We start from the raw sequence: 22,477 nt of genomic DNA, 5'->3' as shown, positions 1-22,477 counted from the left end.
AAAACAATTTTGAAAAAGAAGAACAAAGCTGGAGGACTTATACTTCCTGATTTCAACACTTACTAAAAAGCTACAGTAATCAAAACAATGTGATACTGGCATAAAGAGAGACATATATAGACCAATGGAATAGAACAAAGAAATAAACCCTTGTGGATAGAGTCAAATGATTCTGGACAAGGTACCAACCATTCAATGAAGAAAAGACAGTCTTTTCAATAAATGGTGCTGGGAAAACTGGATTATCCACATGCAAAATAATGAAGTTGGACCTTTACCTAACACCATATACAAAAATTAATTCAAAATGGATCAAAGACTCTAAACATAAGAGCTTAAAACTATAAAACTCTTAGAAGAAAACACAGAATAAACTTTCATGACACTGGATTTGGCAATGATTTCTTGGATACGACACCAAAGGCACAAGCGACAAAAGAAAAAATAGACAAACTGGACTTTATGAAAATTTAAAAATTTCGTGTACGAAAAGATACTATCAACTGGGCATTGTCACAGAATGGGAAAAATTATATGCAAATCACATATCTGATAAAGGATTAATATCCAGAATATATAGATAACTTCAACAACTCAATAACAAAAAAAAACCTGATTCAAAAATGGGCAGAAGACCTGTATGGACACTTCTCCAAAGAAGATATATAAATGGCCAATAAGCATATGAAAAGATGCTCAACCTCACTAATCATTAGGGAAATGCAAATCAAAACTACAATGAGATACCACCTCACATCCATTAGGATGGCTACCATCAAAACACAGAAAATAAGAAGTGTTGGCAACTATGTGGAAAAAATGGAACCCTTGTACACTGTTGGTGGGAACGTAAAATGGTACAGCCACTGTGGAAAACAGTAGGGCAGTTCCTCAAAACACTAAAAACAGAATTACTGTATAATCCAGCAATTCTACTTCTGGGTATCTACTCAAAAGAACTGAAAGCAGGGTCTTGAAGAGATATTTGTACGCCCATGTTGAAATAAATAATATAAAAAATGTTCACAGCCACATTATTCGTTATAGATAAAATACGGAAGCAACCCAAGTGTCCAGCAACAGGTGAATGAATAAGCAAAATGTGATATACATACAATGGAATATTCTTCAGCCTTGAAAAGGAAGGAAATTCTGACACATGCTACAGCATAGATGAATCTTCAGGACACTAAACTAAGTGAAATGAGCCAGTCATAAAAAGACAAATCCTGTATGATTCCACTTAACAGGAGACAGAGTAATGAAAATCATAGAGATAGAAAGTGGAATGGTGGTTGCCAGAGAAGGAGAATGGGGAGTTATTGTTCAATGGGTATAGAATTTCAGTTTTATATGATGAAAAGAGTTCTAAGATGAATGGTGGTGATGGTTACACAATATTATGAAAGTATTTACTACCCCTGACTTATACAGTTAAAAATGGTTAAGAAGCTAAATTTTATGTTATATGTATTTTAATATAAAAAAATCTTTGGAAAAACAATATGGAGATAACTCCCCCACCTCATCCTTTATACAAGCCTACTAGAAGGACAAAAATCTCAAAGTTTCAAAACATACTGTTAACATGGCTAGGAGTGGGGAGGTGGGAGAGGGGAGAGTCGTATACACTGCTGACAGGAGCTAAAGACTGCAACAAGCTCTCCTGGATAGCAATTTGACAGTATCAGTAAAAATTACCAACTCATACAACACCTAGAAATTTCATTTCTGAGGACTCAACTTACAAATGAGCAAAACAATGTTTGATAAAAGGTTATTCTTCACAACATAATTTATAATAGTCCAGACTAGAAACAATCCAAATTTTGATGAGTAGGGACAGGTTGAATAAATTATACTTTGTCCATAAAATGGAAAATCAAGCAGCTATAAAAGCAAAGGAAAGGGATGCTGTCTATGTAATGATATGGAAAAAAATCACTGTATTTTATACAATATAAGGGAAAAAAGCAAGGTGCTGGATAGTGTATATATTTTGATATTTTTTGCGAAGGTTGGGGGATAAAAGACATTCATATGTGCTAGTGGTATACATCAACTCTGGAAGGATACACTAGAAACTGATAATAGTTCCTGTATGTGTGTGCCGAGGGGGTGTGAACTGGACATATGGTAGACAGTACTTGATAGATCTTTTACACATATCCATGTGAATGAATCATTAATTCAAAAGAAGTCCTAATTTTACAAGCCACGTATAAAATTAACACATGCTTTACTAATAAAACGACAATTACAAAATTCTCTGTAATCTTACCTGCAAACTAGCCACGTAGGAATCCTCACAACTCACATAATGTCCTAACATGGCGTGTTGCGCCCGTAACTCATTATCCCTTATCCTCTCATGTAGGTGGGTAATTTGTTGCTTCTGTCTGCAAAACATAAATTGAGGTCACATTACAAAAAAATACATACTCTTCTAAGGGATAGTTAAAAGCAGAACTTTCAGGATTCTAATAATTTGACATAAAATTATTATCAATTTTAAAATTCAGAATAGGGAATTTTTTAAACCACAGTACCATGAGGTATGTGGAAGACAACTGATTTATTTATACTGTAGAGTACTTCTGGCAATTTATAGAATACAACCTTCTTGAACACTCTTCTTAGATTCTAACAAAGTCACGCTTTGCTTTCTTTCTTCTTGTTACCTAACATAATAAATGTTACATCCTCAGTCAGGAATGCTTTTACCTTAAAATCATTATTTTCATTCATCCAAATTTTGTTCAACACTTGCTAGCTACTGAAGCTTTTGAGAATCTCATTGTCTGGGGTGAAAGGTATTTTTATAAATATCATCTAGCCCAACGGCTGTTCTGCGCTTGCATCTTCTCTACAACATCCCAGGTTGCACAGTCTACACAAACACCACCAATGATCCAGGACTCACCTGGTCACAGATCTGCATCTTTGGATAGCACTGACATTTCGTTTTAGTATAACCTCATGTTGGAACCAGACACACTGAAGTTCAATTCCTTCCTCAGCAGCTCATAGCTTACTTTACTCAACTTACTTAACTTTTGTGAATACGTATCCTTACATATTTGAAAACTGTTATGTGCTAGGCATCATGCTAAGAGCTTTATATGTATTATCAATGATCTTTAAAAATTTAATAACAAGTCTCATATTAAGGTCATGATGGAGAGAGAGCTTTTAGGAATGATAATAAAAACCAATCCACTGAAAGAGAGCCAGAATTGACACAGATGATAGAATTAATAGGCAAGGACACTAAATCAGTTATTATAACTGTTTTCATATGTTAAAAAACAACTAGAGGGGCCAGCCTGGCGGCGTAGTTCCACTTCAGTGGCCTGAGGTTTGCGGGTTCAGATCCCAGGCGCAGACCTACATGTCGCTCGTCAAGCCATGCTGTAGTGGTGTCCTACATACAAAATAGAGGAAGATTGACACAGATGTTAGCTCAGGGCTAGTCTTCCTTGAGCAAAAAGAGGAGGATTGTCAACAGATATTAGCTCAGGGACAATCTTTCTCACCAAAAAACAAAAAAAACCCTACAAAAAAGACAGAATATGTTGAACAGAGACACAGAAGACACAGACATTACTCTAAATGGGATTAACGGCAGACTAGAATTTGCAGGAAAAAAGATTAGTGAATTTGAAGACAAAGCAATAGAAACTATCTGGGGAAAGAAACAGGAGAAAAAGTACTAATGAACAAAAGCTCAGAGCATCAGTGAGTTGTGGGATTTCTTTAAGAGGCCAAATATAAGTGTGATTAGAATCCCTAAAGGAGAGGGAGGAAAGTGGAAGCTGGGGCAGAAAAAACGTTTCCAGAAAACTGGCCAAAATTCTTCCAAATTTGATGAGAACTATACACCCACAGATCCAAGAGGACCAGAGAACCCCAAGCATAAGTCATGTGAAGAAAACTAAACTAAGAAACATCTTAATCAAATGGCTTAAAAATCAGTGATAAAGAGAAAATCTTACAAGTAGTCAGAAGAAAAAAGATAAATTCATCCAGGGAGACAAAAGTAAAGAGGATAGCAGATTTCTCGCCTGAATTAACGCAAACAAGACAGTGAAGCACTTTAAAGTATTACTCTAAAAGTATTAAAACTTGAGAGCTATCAAACTAGAATTTTCTACCAAAGGTAAATTAAAAACAAAACAAAAACTATCAACCTAGAATACTTTATCCAAGGAAAATATCAAAGACAGAGGTGAAATAAACTTTTTCAGAAACTTAAAAGGTGAAAGAATTCATCACCAACAGACTTGAACTACAAGAAACGATAAAGGAGTATCTTCTAGTAAAATAAAAATGATACCAAATGAAAACCTGGATCTACACAAAGGAAGAGCATCAGAAATGATAACCAAATAGGCAAATACTTAAAATATTGTTATTATTTAAATCTCTTTAAAAGATAATAGACCGCGTAAAGCAAAAAAAAAAAAATTTATGTATTGTGGGGTTTATGATCTTTGTAGTAGAAAAATATATGACAAAACAGCTTATAGGCTGGGAAAGGAAAAACGGAAGCCTATTTTTGGAAGATTCTTATACATGAAGCAGTATAGCAGTATAGTATTGCTGGAAGGTAGACTGTTAGCTACACTTTGAGGATGTATGGTATAAACTCTAATAACAACAAAGAGTTAATAAGAGCTAATAAGCCAACAAAGGAGATAAAGCGAATTATAAAAAATATTCCACTAATTTAAGAGAAGGCAAAGAGGAACAAAGAACAGATGGTACAATTAGAAAACAAAGATGGCAGATTTAAATGCAACCATATCAATGATCACAAAATGTAAATGGCCCAAATTAAAAGGTAGACATTGTTAGAATGGATGGAGTAGACCCAACTATATGCAACCTACAGGAAAACCACTCTAAGTATAATAACATAGTTTGGCAAATCTCATTTCTAAAACCATTTTGGTCTAGAAGACATGATTGCTGATTATATTTTGGTTTTTTTAAAAATTGAGATATAATCAATATATAATGTCTTAGTTTCAAGTGTACAACATAATGATTCAACATTTGTACATACTGGGAAATAATGACCACAATGAGTCTAGTTAATATCTGATTATATTTCTTTAATGTTAATAGTTTATGCAACTTTTCCATTTCTCTTTGAGCTAATTTTGACATTCCGTAAAAATTATTCATTTGCTTCCATGCTTTCAGATTTATTGACATGTTTATAACAATGATTTAAAATATCCACCTATAATATAACTTTTATTCCTAATATTTTAATTTGAGCCTTTCTTTTTTCCTGATTAGTAGAACTATATATTCAATTTCTGCTCTTATTTTTATTATTTACTTTCAAAATTAAATTGCAATACAGTAGTTGGGATTGAAAGAGAATACTAGATTTAGAAATTGCTTCTATAATACTAGATACCAAGGTATAAACAACCATAATAGCTTAGAAATGAACTATTATTCTGTATTTAAATGCTCAGAGCAGCTGATAAATATAATCAAATCTCACTTCAACACTAGTAATGGAAAATAACCATGACTCTTGCGTTATGGGGTCTACCTCAAAGTAAAAGACGTGCTAGAAATTGCTATGAACAAAATCTCACATTAGTTATCAAATGTGTGGAAGTGAAGTTTTAATAACTTATAATAACCATGATATCTACAGGTAGGCCTTGCTTTAAGAAATCTAATCACAAACCCTAGCTTATAAAGCAGATGAATTAGAAGGACATTATGAATTCAATAAAAAAGTACCCACACTATACCAAAGAATTCACCACTGATTTTAAAAAGCTTACCTAGCACAAACATAACGTGATTTTACTTCCATATGTAGTTCAATGGGATACATATATACTGTAAATTGCGAGTAATGACAACATGAGAATTCTCTACACTGCAGCATTAACTCAGGTGTCACTTCCGAAGGTATAAAGGTTTCCTCTCTGGACCAGTCTCAAAAGCACTGACTTATCTGATCAATTCAGTGACAAAACAACTGAGCAACTTCAAAGTGCAAAACATTGTAAGAACGGTTAGTATTAGCAACAACACAGGTTAACCAGCAACCTTAACCTCTTTTCTACTAAAATAAGGCTATTTCCTCTGAATGAGTATTTGGTGAATACCACTATAAGTAATATAACGTGCAAGAAACAGTCTCTTCCATGGAAGAAGCACACAAATACATTATACAAAACATGTATATATATAATATATAACATACGTGGCTACTATTTGCTGATGGCTACTATGCATCACGCAGTATTAGGGCTTTTTACATACATTCATCCATTTAATCATCACGCTATAAAACTAGGTGGAAGGGGGAGGGAAGTAGCCCAGAACAGTGATCTTCAAAAAAGTCCATTTTTGTTTCAGTGGTGAAACTCTTGTACCTAGGCAGGTGAGTAGATTAATGTGGTCAAGCATCTTACTCAGAATCACCTAAACGGTCAGTGCCAAACATAAAGAATTAGAAACCAGGTTTCCTGCTTTTTTCCTGAGTTGTTCTGGAAACTCATCTATATGCTTTTTCTCATGAGATGGAGCACACTCAGGAACAGTTAATACAGCAGTTATTTTTCCCTAACATTTGACCTGCTTTGACCTAATTATCCAGAGTCATCTACTACAAAAGTTATACGCATTGTGAGAAAACACATTTTTCTCTTGCAATTGTGGGTAACTTGGTATTTTCAAAAATAATATCCAGGTATTACTCCAAAGGAGAAAGTTCAGCATCTTTACTCTCAGTTGCATCCAGCTGGACGTAAATCCCATCAATCCTCTCTCTGAAATAGCCTCTGCATGTGTTATCACCATTTTAAAGACCATTAGTTTAATTGAGTACCTGGAAAAAAGATATGCTGTATAGTTGGTTCTAATTTTTAGCACTATATCTTTTATAGAGAGTTTTATATACGAACATTTTTACTTTTAAATGCCGATTATGTTGCTTTAGAAATAAAAGTTGCTACTTTTTCTTCCTCTGTTTTATACAATATCAAATGCATTATCAAAAATTTTATAATAAACTAGTTAAAAAAAAGCCCAAAGATTATTTAAGACACTAGGTGTGGTGGATTGTTTACAAACTACCCACAATTATTCCCCTCCCTCTATTTATGCTCCTTTTCAACGTGATTTTGCTGTTCCTAGTGTCCAGAGGTGAAGTCTACCGGCCTTATGACCATAAGGATGTAGTGGAAGTGATGTTGTGCCAGTTCTGAGCCTAAGCCTCAAGAAACCTTATATGCTTCATCTTCTCTTCAAACTCCCCCCAGCCATCATATGGACAAACTCAGCCTAGCCTCCCGGAGGACAAGAGAGCACATGCAGCAAAGATAAGCCATCCCACTGAGGCTATCTTAGGCCAGTCAACTCCTACCTGACAATGCAGCTACCACAAACACACGAATGAGACTAGATGAAGAACTGGCCAGCTGAGCAACTTGAATTATTTTGGATTATTTCCTTAGTATCCTTCTACAATATACAAAATTGAGAAAAATATTTTTAACAGATTATGTCAATAATTATCTGCATTTTTTACTGCCACAGACTGAATGTTTGTATCCCCTCAAAATTGACATATTAAATCCTAATGCTGAATGTGATAGTATAAGGAGCTGGGGGCTTTTGGGAGGTGATTAGGTCATGAGAGGGATTAGTGTCCTTATAAAAGAGGCCCCAGGGAGCTCCCTTGCCCCTTACACCATGTGAGGTTACAGCAAGAAGACGGCCATCTAGGAACCAGAAAGCTGGCTCTCACCAGACACTGAATCTGCTGGTGTCTTGACATTGGACTTCCTGTTGTTTCTAAGCCACTCAGTCTGTGGCATTTTGTTATAGCAACCCAAATGGACTAAGACACCTATTAACTTACACTCAGTGGAATGGTAATTATAATGATGTTCAAAAAGTAATAAAAACCAATTGATTCTGATTGAAGGAAAGCATATCCATATTAATTAAAGTCTGAATTTTAGTCTGTTTTTAAAAAGTATTAATTTCAAGTATGTACAATGAATTAAATTACAAGTCTTCAAAATACCTATCCAGCTGGGTCTGTAATTATTCATATACAAAATTCACTTGCACTAGAAATATCTAATATATTTAAGGAGGTTTTTTTCCCCCAAAATCAATTAAAACTATCTTCTGCAATCTTCATTCATTTATTAAGCATGGAAGTATCAAGCATCAAGCATATACTATGTGCCAGGCTCTGTTCAAGATGCTGGGAACACAGTGGAGAAGAACAAAGTGCAGAAATCTATGCTCCATTTTACACTCGAGTAGATCTTGCATGATACTGGCAAATTTCTAAGCAAAATCTTTAGAAATTTCAATTATTAAATACACTTAAAGGTTTGAATTAGAATTTAATTTTAAGGATAAAATGTCTAATACTTTATCCCATTTAAGGACATGAAAATAAGCAGTAACTAGCATTGATTAAGAAAAAAACCCCTCCCCAAATGATTTCCCAATTACCACGATACACGTTTAATTATCACAAAAGTAGACATAAATGTGTACTATGAATACTCATCATAGATAATATAATTAAGTAATATTAAGGTTTATTTCTGAGAATAATCAGGAGATTTAAGTATAAAAGAATTTTTTTCAAAATCATCAATTCCAAAAGAATTTTTTTCAAAATCAGCAATTCCCAAAGTTCCATGCACCCCTATGTTCATCACAGCATTATTCACAATAGCCAAGTCATGGAACCAACCTAAGTGCCCAGCAACTGAGGATTGGATAAAGAAGATGTGGTATATATATATATATACAATGGAATACTACTCAGCCATAAAAAAGGACAAAGTTGTCCCATTCACAATATGGATAGACCTTGAGGGTATTATGTTGAATGAAATAAGCCAGACAGAGAAAGACGAACTCTGTATGACTCCACTCATAGGCGGTAGTTAACATATGGGCAAAGATAACTGATCGGTGGTTGCCAGGGGAAAGGGGGGTGGGGGGAGGGCACTAGGGATGAAGTGGTGTACCTACAACATGACTAATAATGATGTACAACTGTAAAACTGTAATTTCACAAGGATGTTAACTTTCATAACCTGAATAAAAAAAAAAGAATTTTTTTCAAAGCTTTGGTACTCAAACATGCAAAATTTTTGGAATGTCCTCAAAAATTTCCACAATTATTATCTCCAAGTCATTGAATTTTAAACATCCATGAGTTTCATAGTTCCTGTGCCTTCAGATCTAACATATATTAGTTAAGGAAATTACTGCTTTAAAAGTAGCTTTCAGTTTGATAGTACCCAAGTGTAAAACACAAAGACACTATCTTTAGCTTTAATAGTTCATTAGCATTGCAGCAAACTTGCTACACATACAAAGAAGATGGAGAGGAGTTTCCAAATAATGAGTAACATTAATGTGAATGGGAGGATGGTAGAAAACAGACAGACAGACAGACAGACAGATATATAGACAGACAGACCACAGACCAACCCTCAGTTTTGACAGTGCTTCTTTAATTTTTTTTTGGCAGAGAAAGATTTGCCCTGACCTAACATCTGTTGCAGATCTTCCTCTTTTTTTTTTTTCTCCCCAAAGCCCCAGGGGATGGCTGTATATCCTAGTTGTAAGTCCTTTAGTTCTTCTATATAAGCTGCCACCACAGCATGGCAATTGACAGACGGGTGGTGTGGTTCTGCAACCTGGAAATGAACCTGGGCCACAGAGGCAGTGAGAGCACTGAACTTTAATCACTAGGCCATCAGGGCTGGCTCTGATGGTGGTTCTTAAAGGGACTGGGATCAGGGAGCAAGAGACAAGAGATATCAACATATCTGTAAGGTTCTATTTCTTAAACTCTAAAGTAGCAAACACAAAAGTATTTGGTTTTATCAATTTACATTTCTGTATACCTGACATATTTAGTAATTTAAAAAAAACAGACTCACCGATCAATTACAATTTCTTTCTGCCTCAGTAGTCCTTCTTTTATTTTCAGCACTGATTCCCACTTACTGAAATCCTGATAGCCAGAAGGTGAGTAACTCTGACGAGATGATCCAGTCAAAACCTGCACAAACATGTTTACACTATTAGTATACTAAAAGTGTCTAAAGGGAATATTTATATGCTATCTAATATTTTCCAATGATTTTCATGAAAAAATAGAGAACTTTCCATTTGATATTTTTAAGATTATGTGAAATCACACTTGTGAATACAACAAAAGTTGAAGAATTTCAAGAAGTTACAAAGTAAATGTACAAGTCTAATGAAGAATTGGTGACAAGAGAATATTTAATCTGACTTATTATAATACTATATATTATATCTTGTTCTCATTATCTTGTGGAAGTTTTCTGAAAATAAGAGATTCATCACTGCCTAAGGAAGGCATACAATAAAAAAATGTACCATGGCTAGTCTAGACAAACATCACCAGAAGAGTTGCCACAAGGAAATAAAAACAGTATCTGCAGCATTCAGACTTCAAATTGTCATTCATTGAATCATCATTTAATTCCACTAAAATTTCAAAAGCAAAAATATTTTTAAAGTAGTAACTATATCCATTGAAAACATGACTATTAAGCAGATAATCTGGACGATTACTGGTCTCCAATGTAAATGATGCCATTTAGAAAAAAATCTGCTTAGAATTTAAGACAAATCTTAGATACTTAAAACAAATCAACAACAATAAAAACCAATATGGCAGATATCCTCAAATTTCTATCATTGAAACAAAAATTTAATATTTAATACTGGTGTTGTGGGTTGAATTACATTCCCCTCAAAAATATATATTGAGAGTAATGTCAGCAATATGGCAGAGTGAGCTGTTCCCTTTCTCTCTCCCTCTTCAAACTACAACTAAATGGACATTGATTGATCAATGGAGGATACCCACACAGCACAACAGGATGCCTGGAGATCCATGCAGCTATACATCTGAAGGTGGATGGACTACCCTTGGGGAGGTGGTAGAGATAGGTGAGCACTCTCCAGCAGCCCTGTGCATGTGCGCAACTGCTCTCCCAGCTGGCATGAGTGCCCATAATACCACTGCAGCCCTGAGGTTGGGAGCTCGCCTTGTCACAACTGTGTGAACACGTGATGGCTGCCCTGAGCCCGTGTGATCACCTTCCTGTCCAGTGGGAGTGCCCACAGTGCCGTGGCAGTCCCAGGGAGTGGCCCAGGCTAGGACCCCATTGGGAGGCCTCGCTTACCAAACATAGCAGCCAGTATGACTGTAGGAAGAGGTGGTGGTGGATCTGTGTGCCCAGGCAAATGATTTCCCAGCTGGCATGAATCCCCATAGTACCGCTGTGGCCCCAAAGGTAGGAGTGCATCTGGGTGTAACTGTGGGATCAGGGAGGAGCAGCCCTAAGCCCATGTGATCACTTTCCTTTCTGGTGGGAGAGCCCACAGTGCTGCTGTGGTCCCAAGGAGTGGCCCAGGCTTGGACCTCATGGGGAAGCCCTGCCCACCAAGCACAGCGGCTGGTGTTACCGTAAGAAGAGGTGGTGGCAGATCTAGTGCCCAGGTGAATGATTTCCCGGCTGGTGTGAATGCCCATACTACCACTGTGGCCCCAAAGGTGGGAACACGCCCCAGCAGCCCTGAGCCCCACGTGATCACTTTCCCGTCTGGTGGGAGAGCCCACAGTGCTGCTGTGGTCCCAAGGAGTGGCCCAGGCTCAGACCCCATGAGGAAGACCCACTAGCGCAACCTTAAGAAGAGGCAACAGCAGATCTATGTGCCCAGGTGAACACCTCCCTCGCTGATGTAAGTGTTCATAATACCCCACAACTCCCAGCAGACAAGGTAGGATCAAAAACACAGCTCCTGCTTCCCCTCAGCAGTAGCAAGTGGAATCTGCGACCTGATACTACCATAAATGCCCAGGGAAAGGATTAGTTCATAAAATACCATGAGAAACTACAGCAACAATTCAGAGTAGAAGGAAAGTTACAATTCTCCAGAAACCAACCCTGAAGTCACAGAAATTTATACTCTAAATGCCAGAGAATTCAAAATGGCTGTCATAAAGAAACTCAACAAGTTACAAGAAAACTCAGAAAGACAGTTCAAGGAGCTCTGGAATAAAATTAATGAGAAGAAGGAATACTTCACCAAAGAGATTGAAACTATAAACAAAAAAAAAGAGCAGAAATCCTGGATATGAAGAACATGATTAATGAAATAAAAACATATTGTAGAATCTTTTAAAAATAAAGCTGATGTTATGGAGGAAAGAATTAGTGATTTAGAGGATAGAAATATAGAATCGCTTCAAGCATAGGAGGAGAAAGAACTAAGATTTTTAAAAAATGAAGGACTTCTTTGAGAAATATCCAACTCAATTAGGAATGGCAACATAGCATTATAGGTATTCCAGAGGGAGAAGGAAGGAAGAAAGGAGCAAAGAGCTTGTTTCAAGAAATAATACCTGAGAAATTCCCAAACCTGTGGAACTTACAGATACATGAAGCCAACAGAACTCCTAATTATATCAATGCTGAAAGACCTTCTGCAAGGCATATAATAGTAAACTGGCAAAAGTCAACAACAAAGAAAAAATATTAAGAGCAGCAAGGCAGAAGAAAATAAACTACAAAGTAAACCCTATCAGGCTTTCAGCAGATTTCTCAGCAGAAACCTTACATGCTAGGAGAGAATGGAATGATATACTGAAAATACTGAAAGACAAAAACTTTCAGCCAAGAATATGCTACCCAGCAAAACTATCATTCACATACAATGAAGAAATGAAAGCTTTCCCAGATAAACCAAAGTTCAGAGAATTCATTGCCACTAGACCTCCCCTATAAGAAATGATCAAGGATGCCCTCACAGCTGGCATAAAAAGGCAAAGGTCTACAAAGCTTTGAGCAAGGAGATAAATAGACAAAATCAGAAAACTGCCACTCTCTTTCATAACAAAGAAGCAAATACTTAACTATAACTTGAAAGATAAAGGGAAGGAAAGAATCAAAAGTAACCATAAACACTTCAACTTAGTCACAAACTCACAACACAGAACAGAATAATTTTTAACAATAATAATTCAGAAGGGGAAGAGGAAAGGGACGGAAGCTGCTTAGGCTAATGGAGATAAGAGGCTATCAGAAAACTGACTCTCTCATCTATGAGATCTTTTATACAACCTTAAGGTAACCACTAAACAAAAAAATCAGAGCAGAGCTGCACTTAAAAAAAAAAGAGAAAACCGAGAAACTCACCACAGAAAATTTCTAAAATGAAATGGCAGTCAGAAATACAAAGGAAGAGAAACAACAGAAACATAGAACAACCAGAAAACTAGAGATAAAATGGCAGTATTAAGCCCTCATATATCAATAATCACTCTAAATGTAAATGGATTGAGTTCTCCCATCAAAAGACACAGAGTGGCTGGATGGATTAAAAAACAAGACCCAACAATATGCTGCCTCCAGGCAACACACATCTCAGCTCTAAAGACCAATGGGCTCAGAGTGAAGGGATAGAAGACGATACTCCAAGCAAATGGCAAACAAAAGAAAGCAGGTGTTGCTATCCTTGTATCAGACAAAACAGACTTCAAGATAAAAAAAGACAGTAAAAGACAAAAAGGGGCAGTATATAATGATAAAATGGACTTTCCACCAAGAGGACATAACACTTATGAATATATATGCACCTAACACAGGAGTATATAAAGCAACTAATAACAGACCTAAAGGGAGAAATTAACAGCAACACAATAACAGTAGGGGACCTCAACACCCCACTTACATCAACAGATAGATCATCCAGACAGAAAGCGCACAAGGAAATAGTGGATTTAAATGATACATTTGATCAGGTGGACTTAATAGACATATAGAGAGCATTCCATCCAAAAACAGCAGAATAAATGTTCTTCTAAAGTACACATGGAATATTCTCAAAGAGAGACCATATATATGTTGGGAACAAAGGCAAGCCTCAATAAATTTAAGAAGACTGAAATCATATCAAGCATCTTTTCCAACCACAATGCTATGAAACTAGAAATCAACTACAAGAAAAAAACGGGCAAAGTTGTGGAGACTAAACAACATGCACTGAACAACCACATTGAATGAATGAAGAATTCAAAGGAGAAATTAAAAAATACCTGGAGGTAAATGAAAACAAAAATACAACAAACATACCAACTCTTAGGGGACGCAGAACAAGCAGTTATAAGAGGGAAATTTGTAGCAATACAGGCCCATCTTAACAAACAAGAAAAATCTCAAATAAGTAATCTTAATCTACATCTAACAGAACTAGAAAAAGAAAAATAAAGCCCCAAGTCAGCAGGAGGAAAATAATAAAAATTAGAGCAGAAATAAACGAAAGAGAGACTGAAAAAAAAACGGTAGAAAGGATCAATGAAACGAAGAGCTGGTTCTTTGAGAAGATAAAATTGATAAACCCTTTGCCAGACTCACCAAGAAAAAAAGAGAGAAGGTTCAAACAAATAAAATTAGAAAGGAAAGAGGAGAAATTACAACAGATACCACATAAATACAAAGGATTATTAAGAGAACACTATGAAAAACTATATGTCCACAATTGGATAACCTAGAAAAAATGGATAAATTCTTAGACTCATACAACCTCCTAAAACTGAATCAAGAAGAAATAGAGAATCTGAATAGACCAATCACAAATAAAGAGATTGAAACAGTAATCAAAAACCTCCCAAAAAACAAAAGTCTAGGACCAGATGGCTTCTCTGGAGAATTCTACCAAACATTCAAAGAAGATTTAATATCTATCTTTCTCAAACTATTTCAAAAAATTGAAGAAGATGGAACACTTCCTAACTCATTCTATCAGGCCAACATTAGCCTGATATGAAAACCAGAAAAGGATAACCAAAGAAGGAAAATTACAGGCCAATACTGCTGATGAACACTGATGCAAAAATCCTCAACAGAATACTGGCAAACCTAATACAGCCATACATTACAAGGATCATACACCAAGATCAAGTAGAACTTATCCCAGGGATGCAGGGATGGTGCAACATCTGCAAATCAATCAATGTGATACACCACATTAACAGAATGAGGAATAAAAATCATATGATCATCTCAATAGATGCAAAGTATTTGACAAGATGCAACATCTATTAATGCTAAAAACTCTCAATAAAATAGATATAGAAGGAAAACACCTCAACATAATAAAGGCCACATATGATGAACCCACAGCCAACATCATACTTAATGGTGAAAATCTAAAAGTCATCCCTCTAAGAACAGGAACAAGATAAGGGTGTGCACTCTCGTCACTCCTATCCAACATAGTATTGGAGGTTTTGGCCAGAGCAATTAGGCAAGAAAAAGAAATAAAAAGAATCCATTTGGAAAGGAAGAAGGGAAACTTTCCCTGTGTGCAGATGACATGATTCTATATATAGAAAACCCTAAAGAACCCATCAGAAAACTATTAGAAATAATCAACAACTAGAGCAAAGTTGCAGGGTACAAAATCAACTTAAAAAAATCAGTCACATTCCTATACTCTAATAATGAACTAGCAGAAAGAGAACTCAAGAATACAATCTCATTTAATATTGCAACAAAAAGAACTAAATATCCAGGAATCAATTTAACCAAAGAGATAAAAGACCTGTATGCTGAAAACTATAAGACCTTACTGAAACAAATTGAAGATATAGAGGAACGGAAAGATACTCCATGCTCATGGATTGGGAGAGTAAACATAGTTAAAACATCCATATTACCTAAAGCAATCTACAGATTCAATGCAATCCCAATCAGAATCCCAGTGACACTCTTCATGGAAACAGAATAAAGAATCTTAAAATTCACATGAGACAACAAAAGACCCTGAACAGCTAAAGTAATCCTGAGGAAAAAGAACAAAGCTGGAGGCTTCATAATACTTAACTTCAAAATGTACTACAAAGCTATAGTAATCAAAACAGCATTGTACTGGCACAGACACACAGATCAACGGAACAGAATCAAAGGCCCAGAAATAAAACCACACATCTATGGACAGTTAACCTTCAACAAAGGAGCTAAGAAGATACAACGGAGAAAGGAAAGTCTCTTCAATAAATGGTATTGGGGAAACTGGACAGCCACACGCAAAAGGATGAAAGTAGACCATTATCTTGAACCATACACAAAAATTAACTCAAAATGGATTAAAGACTTGAATGTAAGACCTGAAACCATAAAAATCCTAGAAGAAAATATAGGCACTACATTCTTTGACATTAGTCATAGCAGCAGTTTTTCAAATACCATGTCTACTCAGGCAAGGGAAACAAAAAGAAAAACTTAACAAGTGGGACTATATCAGACTAAAAAGCTTTTGCAAGGCAAAGAAAACCATGAACAAAATGAAAAGATACCCCATCAACTGGGAAAGAATATTTGCAAATCATATATCCAGCAAGGGGTTAATATCTAAAATACATAAAGAATTCATACAACTCAACAACAGAAAAACAACCCAATCAAAAAATGGGCAGAGGATATGAACTGACACTTTTTCCAAAGAAGATATACAGATGGCCAACAGGCACAGGAAAAGATCTTCAACATCACTAGTTACTAGGGAAATGCAAATCAAAACTACCATGAGATATCACCTTACACCAGTCAGAATGGCTGTAATTACCAAGACAAAAAATAATAAATGTTGGAGAGGATGTGGAGAAAAGGGAACACACATACACTGCTGGTGGGAACGCAAACTGCTGCAGCCACTACGGAAAACAGTATGGAGAGTTCTTGAAAAATTAAAAATAGAAATACCATACAACCCAGCTGTCCCACTTCTGGGTATAACACAAAGAATTTGAAATCAAGAATCCAAAGAGATTTATACAGCCCTATGTTCAGTGCAGCAAGCCAAGACGTGGAAGGAACCCAAGTGCCCATCAACCGATAAATGGATAAAGAAGATGTGGTATAAATACACAATGAAATACTACTCAGCCATAAAAAAAAAAAAGACAAAATCGTCCTATTTGCAATGACATGGATGGACCTTGAGGGTATGATGTTAAGTGAAATAAGCCACCAAGAAAGACAAAGACCACGTGATCTCACTCATATGTGGAAGATAAACAAATACACAGACAAAGATCAGTTTAGGGGTTACCAAGAGGAGAAGGTAGTTGGGGGGTGGGCAAAAGGGGTGAAGGGGCACACATGACAGATAAAAATTAGACTATTGGTGGTGAGCACAATGCAGTCAATACAGAAACTGATAAATAATAATGTACACTTGAAATTTCATAATGTTATAAACCATTATGACCTCAATTATTTAAAAAAAAAAAAAAAAGATATGTTGAAGTCCTAACCCCCCAGTACCTCAGAATCTAACCTTATTTGGAAATAGGGCCTTTACAGATATAGTCGAGTTAAGATGAAGTCATTAATGGGCCCTAATCCAATATGACTGGTGTCCTACATAAAGGGGAAATGTGGACAGAGACACACACAGAGGGCAGACTATGTGAAGACAGAGAGAGACAACACCATGTGAACGTGAAAGCAGAGATTGAAGTGACGCATCTACAAGCCAAGGAACACAAAAGATTGCCAGCAAACCTCCAGAAACTCAGCCCGGAACAGATTCTCCTTCACAGCCCTCAGAAGGAACTAGCTCTGCCAACAGCTTTATTTTGGACTTCTAACCTCCAGAACTGTGAAACAATAAATTTCTGTTGTTTAAGCTACCTGGTTTGTGTCCTTTGTTACAGCAGCTCTAGGAAACTAACATAATTGGTAAATCAAATAAGAAGATAAATTCCTTGGCAAGCTAAATGATGCTATATAAACACCACAAAGCAACTTTAGGAGAATTCACATGTGCAGCGACATTTTTATCCTTTGTTTTCCAAAATGTCACTGACAAGACCTACTTCAGAATAAACCACTAATTGTGTGCTATTAACTAGTCCTAGATTAACCCTTTAAATTGACTGTCAATACCAGGACAGGATGTTTCAGGGAGGAGAAAGACAATAAGATGAACAGACTAAGAAGAATAAAAACTTCATCAGATGGACAGATGTGTGGAGCAGAAGTGACACATGGTGTTACAGGGGCAGCTGAGTCAGATCTTGTCTCTGAATTTCATTCCTTCTCTTGCCTGAAATGTTATTCAGCCAGTACGCACCAGGACAAATACATTAGTTATTATAGTACCGAAGTACTTTCACTGTAATTGGTAACTAGCTGCTGCCCAAAACCCATGAATGTTCTCTTTACTACCCAGGCAACTCCTCAGAACTCACTATCATCCAACAAATAGTTACTTCCTAGCTGAAAAGGGGTCTTCAAGACCCTGCTCCATCCACAAATGGCATCCTTTCTGATTGGCTGTTCCCACACTAGTCAGCCCCCCAAAATTCTCTCATCTTAACACAATCTACCAGCTCATATTTAGCTGGAAGAGCTAGGATTCAAACGTAGGCAGCCCAAGAAAAGAGAACGTGTTCTTAAGCACCACGTTGATACTGCTTCTACTATGACCTTATAATTAACTAAGAAGGTATTCCAAATTTCCTTTCATCACAAGGGCTAGGAAAAATTCTTCACAGTAATTGCTCTTAGAAGCTAACAGATGACTCAGCACCATAAACAAAACTGTTGATATTAAGAGACAGTCTCTACTTATTGCAACTCCACATTACTTAACAACTATCAATTTAATGGGTAAGTCAACTAATGAAATTTATTTTGTCAAACTGAGCTCAAACAGGAATTCATTAAAACTAGTAAAAGTTGAGCAAAACAAAAGACCATTATCAACAATTCCAAAACTCAACATAAGATTTGGAAATTATCAGAATGATCTGGTGAATGATTTTTGCTATGATTTATAATACTAAATATTTCATTTATTTAGAGACTAAAAGTGAATATATATTTTATTTGTATACTGTGTTATATATTAATTATATCCTGATACCAGTTGATGGATATTTTAAATAGTGGTTTTTGTATATTGTTATCATGCCTAACAAAAAACTTCTGAGGTAGCTTAAGGATCCTTGGTGCCCTCCTCCAGAAATCCAAAAAAGGTTCCTCCATTTCTGATTCCCACCATCAGCAATGACCTACACCACAATATCTGAAGCCATGTGTTAAACATCTTGTGCCTACTTCAATAAGACAAGTGCCTAGGCAAGAGACGACAATCTCTTCAAGAAGACATTAACTATTCTACTTTTTATAAGTCATCTACTAAAATATTTCCCATGGCTGACAAGTTCCTAGGGAAAAGCCTTTTCTTCTTTTTCTAACACATCTTGACATCAAGAAACAGAAGGAATAAACACAGGAAAAGTACGTCTGTAAGAGAAAAGCAAATGACAATAGCACTTGGTCTACAGCATGTGAACCATTGGCCATCCGGACACTAAAGCGCCTGTCAGACACTTTCATGAATATATGTAAAACAAAATATGAGATTTATTCTCCTGATCTGTAGCCTCCTTGATCTAAACCCTTTAGAAAACAAAATAAATAAAAATTCAACTATGAAACTGAGCAAACAGGAATACGGGAAAAGGAAGCCTTTCTCTGTAATTAAGATGCAACATACAATGACTTACCACATCAGTAGCATGATCGCTTCCTTACTAAACTTCAAATCTGATTCATAAAAGTGGTTTAAAAAGGACAACGAAACCTGACATACAACCAAATGCTGCAGGAGGACTTAAAAACAACTTTTAAAACCTGTTTAACTCTTCCTATCACTACAAATGACAATTATGAGTCATTTTACCTTCCAAGGCCTTTATAATGAGGCCACAGTGTATGCTATATTAAATATTTACAGAATGTAATTTGAAGTAACTGTCAAGATTTTATTTTAAATCATACTATAAAATCTCAAATAGCAAGACAGCCATCAAACCTTTATGATTTTACCAACAACATAAACAATGCTACACTACTAAAGATACATACAAAAGGAACAACTGATGAAAATTTATTATTATTATAATTTATAGCAGTTCAGGCTTCAGTCTTGACAAAGCTAAAAGAGAATCTGACAGAAACAGCATAGGATTGTTTTGTACTACATGTGGGAAAAATCAGTTATCTACCCTGAAACTATTTATCTTTTGTAAATTCTAACACAAAGGTTGAAGAGTGAAAAGGGAAATAGACTATGTTCAAACTGGTTCTTCCTCACATTTCCACATTTCATTCTCAGTGGTTATTCTTCAAAAACTGTCAATTTAATGTGTCAGCAAATGTTAAAGATTTCCTCCCCTTTACTTATCAAACAAAAATTGTCTTCTCCTAACCACACACTTGATAGGCTGAAGAGAACTTACAAAATCTTACTAGCATCAATTATCTATTAGGTTCCAGCAGTGTACCCAAAAGCAGCTGGGGGATGGGGGGTTTTGGGGGGAGCCTTTTCCCTCTGATAACACAATAGGAACCTTGAGTATACATAAATGCACACTTTACAGCTCTAGACAGCACTAGCTTAGCTTCGGAACATTAATGTATGTGGAAAAAGGAAAGTAGCCAAGTGCGATTGCCTTAAAACCATCACACTAAAAGTTACCGAAAATCAAGCCCAATATAAAAGTTAATGTTTTCTTTTGTTTTATTGTGGATTACGAGTTAATGTGCTTTGCAAACTATGCTCTTGCACAATGTTGGCTAATGAACAAAAGAGAAGTAGGAGCGGCAGTATCATTCTTGGATATCATAAAATTCAGGCCAAAAGAAAAAGCATTAAATGAAAATAGGAAAGTTTTATGTTGTAAAAGGTGAAATTCACCAAGAAGATAAAATAGTCACAAATGTTTATACATTTAATAATATACTTCATATGATGAAAAACTATTAAAAGTAAATGGAGAAACAAATGAATCCACAATCAGAGTGAAGACTTTAGTATGTCTTTCTGAAATAGAAAAATCAGGTAGAACAGGGGTTGGCAAATCCAGTTCTATTTTTGTATGGCCTGCAAACTAAAAATGGATTTTATATCTTTAAATGGTTGAAAATAATCCAAAGAAAACTATTTTATGATACATGAAATTTAAAAATCAGGGTCCATAAGTAAAGTTTCATTGCAATACAGCCAAGTACATTCTTTTATATACTGTCCATGGCTGCTTTCCCAACATCAAAGTTAAGTAGGTGCAAAAGAGACATTCTCTCTCCATATATACACACATACCTATATATACATACATATATAGTTACCTATATATACATACATATAGGTGTATGTATATATGTGAAACTATATATATTTAAAAAGTTATGCAAAGAACACTTTAAAATTGTATTACCATATACAGCATATCAATAAATCCAAAATTTTAGATAAAATGGACAACTTTCTAAAAAAATAACAATTACCAAAATTAACTCTTGAAATAGAATATCTGAATAATCATAGGAGAGACTGGAAAAAATAAGCCTTCTCTTTAAATGAGGTACTGATTTCATAAGTAGTTTCTATTTAAATTTAAAGACAAGACAAAACAGTGAAAGAAAAAATTTTTGCAAAAGGTAATAAAGCAGGGCTTGAATAATAATAAAGCATATTAGAAATCAACAGTATTTAAAACAATAATACACTTTGGAGCAGATGCAGAAATTCAAATTAAAACAATACCACCACTTTTGATATCACTGAAATTAAATAATATACTTCTAAATAATACATGGGTTGACTGAATGAAACCGAAAATATATCAAAATGTGTGGGATGCAGCTAAAGTAGTAATGACAGGGAAATTTATAGCACTAAATAGTTATATTAGAAAAGAAGAAATTGAACTCTCTAGATGAAATGAAACAATGTCTCAAAAGTATACACTACCAAAATTCATCCAACATGAAACAGATTATTTGAATAGCCCTATAAGTATTAGAGTAATTGAATTTGTAGTTTAAACAAAAACTCCTGGAAAAGAAATCTCTAGGCCCAAATAGTTTCACTGTAGAACTCCACCAAATGTCTAAAGAGTTAACACCAATGTTCCATAAACTCAGAAAAGGGAACATTTCCCAACTCACTTTATGAAGTCAGCATTACTCTGATACCAAACCGAGACAAAACAGTAGGAAAATGAAAACTGCAGACCATAATCCCTCATGAACACAGATATAAAAATCCTTAACAAAATCAAATAAAATCAAATTTAGACAGAAAGATATGTATAGGATAATATGGCCTGAGGTTTACCCCAGGAAGGCAAGTTGAGTTTAACATTGGAAAATCAATGCAACTCACCACATTAATAGATTAACTTTAAAAACTAACAAGTCATTACAGTATTCGTGAGACTGTGGTGTTGACATAAAGATAGACCAATGGAACAGAATAAAGATCCACAAATAGACCCACACATATATAGTCAACTGATCTTTTTTTTAAATTAAACATTTTATTTTGACATCAT

The 22,477-nt window shown here is 35.5% G+C and overlaps 1 protein-coding gene across 2 annotated transcripts in view; it reads right to left on the bottom strand.

Annotated features, from left to right (window-relative positions):
- The window catches only part of CEP85L (centrosomal protein 85 like), a 167,878-nt gene that overhangs the window by 48,963 nt on the left and 96,438 nt on the right, over nt 1–22,477 (bottom strand). For both annotated transcript variants that reach the window (XM_046675707.1, XM_046675708.1), the window contains 2 exons: nt 9,966–10,087; nt 2,282–2,399 (listed from right to left, as the gene is read on the bottom strand). In XM_046675707.1, coding sequence (XP_046531663.1) covers nt 2,282–2,399; nt 9,966–10,087 — 240 coding nt within the window. The remainder of the gene's footprint in view (nt 1–2,281; nt 2,400–9,965; nt 10,088–22,477) is intronic.

This window comes from Equus quagga, chromosome 11, assembly GCF_021613505.1.
Source record: "Equus quagga isolate Etosha38 chromosome 11, UCLA_HA_Equagga_1.0, whole genome shotgun sequence".
NCBI lineage: Eukaryota > Metazoa > Chordata > Mammalia > Perissodactyla > Equidae > Equus > Equus quagga.
The sequence above is the reverse complement of the archived record's forward strand: the minus strand, read 5'-3'. Positions and strand labels throughout refer to the sequence as shown.